The 11,423-nt window shown below is 34.3% G+C and overlaps 1 protein-coding gene across 1 annotated transcript; it reads right to left on the bottom strand.

Moving 5' to 3' along the window:
• Window positions 1-3,926: 3,926 nt before the first annotated feature.
• On the bottom strand, window positions 3,927-10,764 carry LOC143215027 (transcription factor HES-4). The gene is made up of 5 exons (XM_076436715.1): window positions 10,500-10,764; window positions 9,820-9,919; window positions 8,875-8,964; window positions 5,883-6,164; window positions 3,927-5,088 (listed from the first exon to the last, which is right to left on the bottom strand). Exons 2-5 carry the CDS (start codon window positions 9,871-9,873, stop codon window positions 4,765-4,767), a joined length of 750 nt encoding a protein of 249 aa, XP_076292830.1. The 5' UTR covers window positions 9,874-9,919; window positions 10,500-10,764; the 3' UTR covers window positions 3,927-4,764.
• Between the last annotated feature and the right edge of the window lie 659 nt (window positions 10,765-11,423).

Genomic DNA, 11,423 nt, shown 5'->3' with positions numbered 1-11,423 from the left:
TGTGCCGCTATTATCTCGATATTATTCACACTTGTAAGATACTAGAAGTTCTTAAAAGTACGTGCGGAATTTACTTTTGCTCTTGTGAACTTGTTATATTTGCACTCGTGTGCGGGATTATGTATTGCGTCTAACTACATATTATTAGTCTGTTTCATGAATACAACAGCTGGCCATTTTTACGTCGACGAAGAGGACACACCAAAGAAGACTGCGGCGTATTCTTAAGTTGCGTTAGATACTAAGATTTTATATCGTGCGATAGTTATTAAGATGTTTTATCATCGTTGTAAATATGTCGAGTCATTATTGCCGTAACTTCACATTGCTCAGCTCGATTTTTTGGCTCCAACACAGCCTTCTGCTGTGTCGGACATTGCTTGTATGTAGTTTTGTACCAGACCGATTTGGTACGGGAGTTCGCGGTAGATAATATTAATGGAGGGGTTGAGAGATGTTGTTCGCTCTCATGTAAAACCTCTCTACTGTAAATTAATCCACCCATGTCAAAATGGGTATTGCAGTTTGAAGTGTTTGAACTTTGAACTCCTCTTGACCATTGCTCGCGTCACCCTCGCACCAGAGCCTCCTGCTCTGGTTCGCTCTTGTTTCTCACATTGAAAGAATCAGAGCCTTCTGCCTGATTCGCCTTTGGTCCCCCGTGAATCGGGGACTTCTTCTCCGATTCACACCTTTTGCTCCGCGATAATTACTCGACATACCTGCGTAATTTAGTATAAATCCGTCGTTGTAAGAAAGGGAGCCAGAAGGAATATTGCATTTTCGTTCTGACTCCCTTTCGGGACTCTTGTGCAGCAACCTCCTCGTGGTGAGACCTGGGCAATCGGTATTATCCTTTATTTGTAACTTCTAGTACCTTACAAATAATGGATAATATTGAGCTAATAGCTGCACACTTCGAATTTGCGTTATTATTATATACGAGAATGTAAGACATGTTATAGATGTAAGAACAAATGTATTGAAAGATATAAAGATCTTGTAAATTAAACCTATTGAACCTATTCCCTTCCATATAACATGTTGCAATGGCTATGTATTATTCAAGCTGCTTCATTTGATTGTTGCATTAACGCGAATAAGATTACTTCGAGCCACTACTGTTCTGTCACTTTCCCCAAGAGGAAAAACGTTTAAAAAATTCCAATGACAACATATTCCAAAACCAACGCAAAGAATCTTCGAGAGATCGAGATAATTTTGTCCCAGTTTATCTTGAGAATGTTAGCGTATACATCTCTCTCAGGGAGTTCCAACTTGTTCCCCTCCGAGAACCGTAAGGTCCCCACCATTAGTCAAACCTCTCCCCACTAGGTACAGCCGTACAGTTTGTGGGCGGCATAGCGGCGGGGGCAGGACGAAGTTCCACGGCAACGATGAAGTGGGGGCAGTACCTAAGCGGGGAAGAAGACACGCGTGGCTCGCGAGCTTCATGTTGGAACTCTCTGGCGTACATTAAAGCAGTAAACTGGGTTCTAGTCCATTCCAAAGAAGAATAAATTGAGTTTACGTCCGCCCGATACGACTAGAGAAATGCGACCAAAGGAACCATAGACTTCTTGGACCATGTATGTATATCAGGCATGGGAATTAGCTGCTCGATCAAAGGCATTTTATTTATTTATTTATTTATTTATTTTATTTATTATTCTATGGCTACAACACCTCGACCCGGCTGCACGTCTAGCTCCCCGTGATGTTCCTGGTTCTCGAGCCAATTCAAGCCTACGCATTCGTACCTACGTCATCGTATTCCTGCTAGGAACCTTCTTTCTCATCTCACCACGATAATCACCTTTAATATTGTATTGTATATTGTAATGTTATGTTTAGTGAAAAATAAAGAAGGTTACTTATATACAACAAATAATGTGTTCTTTTTTCTCGACCCTGCACATGAATATTAGATAATACAATTAGATAAACATCTTCGAAAACTGTGGATACACAAAACAAGATACGATTTTCGAAAAATTTTCGGCTGTCTGACTTGTCGTTGACTTATACTACTGAATTCGAGCCACCTCCTTCGGTATCATGTTCTCCTAATACAAAGTCCAATTTTTCGAAAAATTTTCGAAAATCTCGAAACTTGAACATTGTATTAGGAGAACATGATATCGAAGGAGTTATCCGAAATTTCAGTAGTACAAGTCAACAACAAGCCAGACGGTCGAAAATTGGCGAAATTTTTCGAAAAATCTCGAAAATTGAACTTTGTATCAGGAGAACATGATATCGAAGGAGGTATCCCAAATTTCAGTAGTACAAGTCAACAACAAGCCAGACGGTCGAAAATTGGCGAAATTTTTCGAAAAATCTCGAAAATCGAACTTTGTATCAGGAGAACATGATATCGAAGGAGGTATCCGAAATTTCAGTAGTACAAGTCAACAACAAGCCAGACGGTCGAAAATTGGCGAAATTTTTCGAAAAATCTCGAAAATTGAACTTTGTATCAGGAGAACATGATATCGAAGGAGGTATCCCAAATTTCAGTAGTACAAGTCAACGACAAGTCAGACGGCCGAAAATTGGCGAAATTTTTCGAAAAATCTCGAAAATTGAACTTTGTATCAGGAGAACATGATATCGAAGGAGGTATCCCAAATTTCAGTAGTACAAGTCAACGAAAAAGCCAGACGGTCGAAAATTGGCGAAAATTTTCGAAAAATCTCGAAAATTGAACTTTGTATCAGGAGAACATGATATCGAAGGAGGTATCCCAAATTTCAGTAGTACAAGTCAACAACAAGCCAGACGGTCGAAAATTGGCGAAATTTTTCGAAAAATCTCGAAAATTGAACTTTGTATCAGGAGAACATGATATCGAAGGAGGTATCCCAAATTTCAGTAGTACAAGTCAACAACAAGCCAGACGGTCGAAAATTGGCGAAATTTTTCGAAAAATCTCGAAAATTGAACTTTGTATCAGGAGAACATGATATCGAAGGAGGTATCCCAAATTTCAGTAGTACAAGTCAACGACAAGTCAGACGGCCGAAAATTGGCGAAATTTTTCGAAAAATCTCGAAAATTGAACTTTGTATCAGGAGAACATGATATCGAAGGAGGTATCCCAAATTTCAGTAGTACAAGTCAACGACAAGCCAGACGGTCGAAAATTGGCGAAATTTTTCGAAAAATCTCGAAAATTGAACTTTGTATCAGGAGAACATGATATCGAAGGAGGTATCCGAAATTTCAGTAGTACAAGTCAACGACAAGCCAGACGGTCGAAAATTGGCGAAAATTTTCGAAAAATCTCGAAAATTGAACTTTGTATCAGGAGAACATGATATCGAAGGAGGTATCCCAAATTTCAGTAGTACAAGTCAACGACAAGCCAGACGGCCGAAAATTGGCGAAAATTTTCGAAAAATCTCGAAAATTGAACTTTGTATCAGGAGAACATGATATCGAAGGAGGTATCCCAAATTTCAGTAGTACAAGTCAACAACAAGTCAGACGGTCGAAAATTTTCGAAAATTCAGTAGTGCAACTCAACGTCAAGCCAGACGGCCGAAAATTGGCGAAAATTTTTCGAAAACTTCGAAAATTGAACTTTGTATTAGGAGAACATGATATCGAAGGAGGTATCCCAAATTTCAGTAGTACAAGTCGACGACAAGCCAGACGGTCGAAAATTGGCGAAAATTTTCGAAAAATCTCGAAAATTGAACTTTGTATCAGGAGAACATGATATCGAAGGAGGTATCCCAAATTTCAGTAGTACAAGTCAACAACAAGTCAGACGGTCGAAAATTTTCGAAAATTCAGTAGTGCAACTCAACGACAAGCCAGATGATTGAAATTTTTTCGAAAATTCAGTTGTATAACTCTATGACAAGTATGACTTTCGGAGAAAAATGGTGGTTCAATAAATGTATACACAGATATGCTTTTTTGTTACATTGTCTTTATTTATTCATAGTCGATTCATACATTTATAACAAGTACAACATATTACACATTTCATTAAACATTTATAACAAGAATATTGACTGGCGCAGAGAGACTGACAACGTTGTAAAATCTAGCTCCCTCAGACACGTACCTTTTGTGTTGCAATCTTATGTAGTTCGCTGTATAGCTAGATAACTAGTTCACTAACAACAAGCCAGGTAGCCGAAGTTTTTCGGAAACCTTGAAAATCAATTTTTGTATTAGGAGGATATTATTAAGAAAGAGATGGCTCGAAAATATTCAGTAGTGGAACTAGAGCTAACAACTGCACACTTCGAATTTGCGTTTATATTATATACTATACATGCTAGATGTAAGAACAAATGTATTGATAGATTCTCAATAAAGATCTAGAAAATTAATATCTATGATTATTGCAAACCTATTCGTTTCCTAACATTTTTGCAATGTCACATTAATATATTTGTATCAGTCTGCTTCATTACGATTAAAAATATAAAATGTTGTCTGTAAGACTTCATGCGTTATTAAGAATTTTAATTTTAGTAGGTAATGCATTGTCAAGAATTGTAACTTTAGCGGAACAGGTTAACGAATGTTCGTAATCATTTGTTTCGGCAAATTTTTATTTCTTAGATTACATAGAAAAGCGATTTTGAAATGTTTTCACGAGATGATACTCCGTTTAAGATTATACATAAATGCTCCCATTTCCAGTTACTTAAATTAATTTATACATTAGAACTACTGTTTCACATAAGTCCTTACGCAATTAAAATCACATACGACAATATAAAATATACTATTCTATAAAGTCTACCAAGGCCGCCACATAGGATCTTGTTTATCGATATGTTCTACATCAATTTCTTCTTCATCTTCATCTTTAACTTCTACTTTAACCTTTTCTAATGCACGTTGGTACCTCAGATCTTTCACATCTGAAGTACAATCTGATGTTTGTTTTTTATTGTTGTTAACATTTGTTATTGTATTGCACGGCGGTGGAGCACTGGACACACTCTGCTTAGCTTCACACGTGATTGTTGTACTTTTTTCGGAAGATGTCACGTTGGTGTCTTGAATTATGCCATTTTCAATGGACGTTCCTGGTAGAGGTGAGAGTGGACTTGTTTTCAACTGAAATAACAATAAAAAGTATTAATAAATTATTGAATAAAAGTAATAATACATTATTGAATAAAAGTAATAATAAATCATTGAATAAAAGTATTAATAAATTAGTAATCTATATGTAATGTAATAGTTATTAGTAGACTGCGGATGTTTATACATTTATGAAGAAATTGGTTGGATGAAATATGAAACAGTAAAAGATTAAAAAATTTCAGAATATTGTAATGTTGTTTTCAATGTAACAAAGTCATTAAGGGACGAAATAAATTTTTATTTTATTCCTGAATCCCCCCCCCCCACAATCAATGCAGAACATTTTTATTATGCGTAAAGATCCGCAGTCTAGTTATTATAGTAATGGCTAGACAGCGGATTTTATGCATTTATGACAAAAACGGATAGGTTTACACCTATCTTTTTTAATTACTTAAAAACAGTAAAAACATCAGAAGAATTTAAAAAGATACACTGTAATGTTATCTTCATTCTATTAAACATACTAGGACAGAAAATAAATTTCTATTTCATTTCTATCTCTATCCGGGAAAAGAATTTTTATTTTACATAAAGAACCGCTGTTTAGTAATAACTATTAATAAGCTAGTAGTTTCAACAAATTTTTCAGAATATATTTGTAGAATAATTTCTTGTTAACAAGAGTATTCAAATGGAATGAAGTTGATTCCAGGAAATTATACACCTCGTTGATATGTAAAAAGTACTAAAAGTCGATTAAACGCGCGTCAAAAAACTTTCGCTTTATTGTTTGACTGAATTTTCGGTGAAACAATAATTACCGATGAATTCGTTGGCCGGGTTTTTTGCAGACCAGCTGTCAAGTACCTCGCTAACTTCTCCGCACCTTCACCTGACAGAGCCGAGAGAAATCTGTACGCTTCAGCTGCACAGTGCCCGAAACCAGACAGCCATCGGCTTTCGTCAGAAATCTCGTCACTTTTGGAAACGGTGTTCAATCCAAAAGACTGTAGACCTTGTAATGATTGTAGTTTTTGTAAATGACGAACCGTCAGCTCCAGAATATCCGCCTTTTCCAGTTTGCTGATATCTTCTCCTTCCGTCTGCGCAAACGACAGAACATTTTAAAATTACCCTACTAACGCTACAATTTATGATTAAATCAATTTAAGATTAAATTAAAACGCTGAAAGCATTTAATATTAATATTAATATTAAAATATTTGCTGCAGATCTTTGTGCAAAATCAAAATTATGTATCAACTGCAAAAAGAACAGAAACCAAATAAAAAAATTTTTTCTTCCCTTAATAATTTTAGTAAGTTGCAAATAATTCATAGAGATTACAAAATTTCCTTTTTTGCTGTTTTTCAAAATTTTACGATAATTTATTCTTTTAACAAATGAGTATTAAGATTCACAGACAGACTTCATTATTAAGACATATTTATAAAATTCACAGAACATTCTCTCATTTCTGATAGATGTTATTTTGTAGATTCATTGGAAGCGACATTCTATATTGTTTATAAAAATTGAGAAAATGCTTTACATTTACTTTGGCTTTCGAAAAACAGTGGTATACACGATGTCAGTACATCAATTGCAATGTGTATACAAATAAATTATTTTATGAAAAATATTTACAATATTTTGATGGTAAAGAAACCTTTTGATGGTAAGGAAATTGTCCTAGAAATGGTAAAGAAATAGCAAGTAAACGACGTATCGTGAGAGTTGCACGATGCACCAACAGAGGGCAGAAATCAGTGTTGCAAGTATTTATAGAACAATGATATTTTATAATTTTTCGAAAATGTTACAGAGTATTTCATTTCCATTATGCTTTCGACTTTATTTTTATTTAATTATTTTAGACTGTATTTACCTTTCTGTCGACATTTAATTTTAATAACGAAAAAACTTAACAATCAACAAAACATTTACGGAGTATGAAATTACAAACATAAAATCTGTAAATTATTTCCGATTCTTTTAGCGTCTTTTCTGTCATTTCAACACTTTCAAAATTGAAAAGAAATGTTTTGAATTCAAGCAAAGTTTAACAAAAAATAGTTGTTGCATCACATTGGTATTAAAAATGTCTATTCTCCTAATTATCGAACACTAGAAATTGAACAAAATCGATTTTGTCATGTTAGTAAAACCCAAATTCAATTAGAAAGAATTAATTCCCCTTTAGAGGTCTCGGAGTTACAAACTTATTTATATTTTTCTATTTATTTACCACTTAACCTCTTGAATTACAACATCGTGTATGACTCGTGACTAATTGTAAGATTCTGAACAGATTCTAATAAAAATGTATGCCAATAATTTCCTATAACTGAAATAAAATTCTATTTTGGTTTAGTCAATGTACAGCTATTGGAGAACATATAGGCATACGATAGATATAAGTTTTCTCCTTTTTTAAGAAATTACAAAAAAGTTCTAATCACTGAAATCGTAAAATAAATCGTAGGGCAAGGGGTACAAACTAGTACAAAGGCAGTCGGACATTTCTAGATATTTTTGACTTCGACTGCAAAGAGACATTAATTTATCGAAGACTATTTCTTCGATGATCAAGTCTCGTTGCCAGACACGAGACATTGATGCGTACGCATCAATTTAATTTTGATTTACGCATTAATTTAATGAAAGCGATTTAAACGATAATGATCGCGCGCGTAATTACAGAGTAGTCACGTGTTAACTTGACACTTTCGCAACAGTTCCCACGCTCTACGAATATTTAAACAGAGAATCGATTGCACGCGTAGTTGCAGTCAGAGAATGCATTTCCTGTTGCGAGTAATTCATAAAATTACAGGGGGAGGGAGGAGGAGGGGCGGTCAACGTGGCACAATCGTGCGGTCTGTAAGTCGAGTAAGAAACCGTGGCTTCCTTCACAGTTTCTTCCACCTGGACGGAAAGAATCATAGCACGTGTTCGCATGTCCGACGTGTTTGTCCCTTCTATCAACAGTTTTATTATTCTGAACAAATAAACTTATTTACCTGTTGAATTGTAGTTGGGATTTCTTTCAAATTATTCTCGTACAATAATCTTTTGTGTATCTTAGAAACACAGAAAGTTAAGTAGCGGTCATTAGTCTAAAGTCTAACCGGATCTTCTTTCAGGTAGTCCATGTGCAGATTGCATATATTTACATATAATTACATGCATTTTCAAAAAATAGAAGTCAAGTGAATGTATTACACTCGCTGTATTAAAATATGTTGACCACTATGTTCAGAATGTTGTTAAAATAAAATATTAAAGTATCATAATTAGACTGCGGATCTTTATGCAAAATAAAAAATGTTTACATTATTTGCAAGGCGCAGGTGCCAAGTAAAAAATTGTTACATCATTTAATCAGCTTATTAAATTGAAACTAATACACTGATGTCCTTAAATCTTTTTATTATGACCACTGCTTTAAATTGTGTGTAGCCATTTTTATCATAAATTCATAAAATCCACAGTCTAATCATAGTTTAGATTAGAAATGCATAAGTTGCAGCTTCTTTTCAAACTTTCTGATATTTTGGATTCAAAAACAAGCAATTTATTTATAAGTTCCTCTAGATAAACACAAATTCGCAGTGTTGATGTGATTTTATCATAACCTTTTTTTATAATTGCTACTATACTAATGGGTATTCATGTACTACAAGCCCAAAACGCTTTTAAAATACAATAAAATGAAAAGTTGTATCTGCTTAAAAGCAATAATCACGTTTATGTATAATTTATTAAAAAATATTTTATGTAAGATTAGTAATTGTAATAATAAATACATACCTCTAAAGCATCTACCATAAGATTCTTTAACTCGTCGAGGCATTTGTTTATTCGCGCACGCCTTTTTCTTTCCAGAAGTGGTTTCGTTATCTAGCATAAACAAAACAATTCAGATTAAATTCGAGACCAACAATCTGGCTGAACAAATTTAATTATTAATGTATAGGGTTGGTTGTTCAGGGATTTTCTGTTTTTATTTTAATTTTAATGCCTGTATTTTTTAAATTCTATTTTGAAATGACAAATATTCTGATAAAATTATTCTTATTTTCGACAGCATACTAGGCCACCTGACGTACGACCTTGCATAGTGGTTGCCTCATTATAGGTGCAATATGGGACTGCGTGAAATAATTACAACGTACCAGACAATTTAAATTTAAATATTGAAATATTTCACATTATAATTTTATCATACGAAAATCAATACCTGTCACGTTTTCCAATTTATTTCTCAGAGTATACTAAATCGAAGGCTTGGTACGCTCCGTGCAATTATTATTTCTAACTGCACGGCTCACAACATGGAGACGGTTACAAAATAAACAATTCAGAATGTCTTTTTCAAAGAAGAAGCTTCAATATTGAAATCTCTGGTGGATTCAAGAGTATGAAGAAAAATCTTTCAATTTGCAAAAATGTCTCGACAAAAAATTCACGCTTCTTCTCCCTCTTTTTACATGATGCACAAATATTATAGAAATAAATTAAGGATTCTGAATGTGGAAGCATCGCGCTTTAAAATGAGCTCGGATGAATTGTTGTACGATTTTTTCCACGAAGTTTTACTACAAGTTCAAATATTAACAGTTTCTAGGAAAGATTCAGATTAAATGTATTTCATGTAGTGAAACCATTATTTTAATAATGTGCACAAAAATCGTAAAAAGACAGTGTGTTAAACCGGAGGTATTTTTTATTCGATTTCTGGATTCCATTACTCACCTTTTTATACTGATACGTCCTAGAAACGGGGTGAGGATAATTGAATGACATCATTGTACCAGTTGGGAACGTAGAACCAACGAAAGAAAGTATTTTGGACCTAATTGCAAATTAATTTATCAGTACTATCCTGTCCAAGTAGAAATGCGATCATGCTCAAATATTTCGTTTTCTGTTTATCCTTTAGTTTTTGTGTTCTCCGTACAATATTACAAGAACGACACACGTTGTTACGATATACTAAATCAGCTTAAAACTCTTGATAAACAACTGTATGAACAATTTAATATTTCGTAATATAAAATTACACGTGTATATTCTACAATAAATTGATACAATTAATGTAAATAAATACTGTACTATACTGTATAGAGTTAATCATCTGTCACTTGCTTTGCCAAATTAATTTGCTCTCACTGTTAAACTTTCAAGTTTGAAAATTTGTTTATTTAACACATTACCGACCGGTGATTATTGCATAATTTTGAGAAATCTATGGTTCATGGCTAAACACTTTTTAATGGAACCTTCAACAGTGACAGGAATTTTCATTGTGAACTAACAAGTCACCCTCAATAACGTCATCTAATACTTTCAATTAAGATTGTGAAGCAAAAGAAAATTTCCATGCTTTGCATCAGGTATGAAATGTATTATGAAAATAGTATTGCACTTCTCACCTGTCACATCAATGTATTTTTGAAAGAAATTGTCCACGGGAATGTGAAGAAGCACATCGTCGCACGATAATTAACAGTTCGAATTAGAGGAACACCGTAGACACGTTTTTGACATGTCGACAGTGAACGACAGTGGTCGAGCCATGGCAGTGCGGAGCAGGTTTCACTGACATTACACAAGCAAACGCACGCGTTGAAGTCTCTAGTCAAACTGACTCTCCACTGCCATTCAACCAGCGGCTACCCTCACCAACTTCGAACCCTCTACCGAACCTCTACTGCTCGGCCTGATCTCTCTAAATGCTTCCAAAGTGTACACACCTCGATATGCAGCGTCTTCATGTGTACTGAGAAACTCTTCATGTTCGAACTATTGGAAAAACAATGTAATAGTTAACAATATTCTGTAGGATATTTCCAGATCAGTTTTCCTGGTGGTGCTTATGCTTTATTCGTTTAATTTAAATGAATCTGGGAAGAGTTAAATGTACTCTCTTGTACTCTTTCCGTCTTACTGAAATGAGTAAAATGGGCAATGAACGTGTATGTGGCTCCTGTAGCTGGAAATTAATGCAGACAATTTTTATATTGCATAAAAATCCGCAGTCTAGTGCTAACAGATAATTTAAAGATGTTTGTCTCGAAATGGAGTTTTCAAGATTGGTTCCAGAAATCATGGAAGCCCACCGAGCCTATCTGCATAAAATTTTGTAGTAATATTCTCGAGACTATTACCTAGTCTTCGACGAAGTCGAGTTTCGATTTTCCCTTTTTTTCACGAACAGAAGGAGCTGAAAATTTAAAGAAAAAATTATATATTTTAGTTGAAATGTAAAGTTAAAATAGTTCAGAGCTGCAATTTTTTAAAAATTCGACATTTCAATTGCAACAAAAATTGCGCAATGTTAAAAAGTGACTATTTCA

Source organism: Lasioglossum baleicum, chromosome 13 (assembly GCF_051020765.1).
Source record: "Lasioglossum baleicum chromosome 13, iyLasBale1, whole genome shotgun sequence".
In the NCBI taxonomy this organism is placed as follows: domain Eukaryota; kingdom Metazoa; phylum Arthropoda; class Insecta; order Hymenoptera; family Halictidae; genus Lasioglossum; species Lasioglossum baleicum.
Note: the sequence above shows the minus strand (reverse complement) of the source record. Positions and strands in the feature narration are given on the sequence as shown.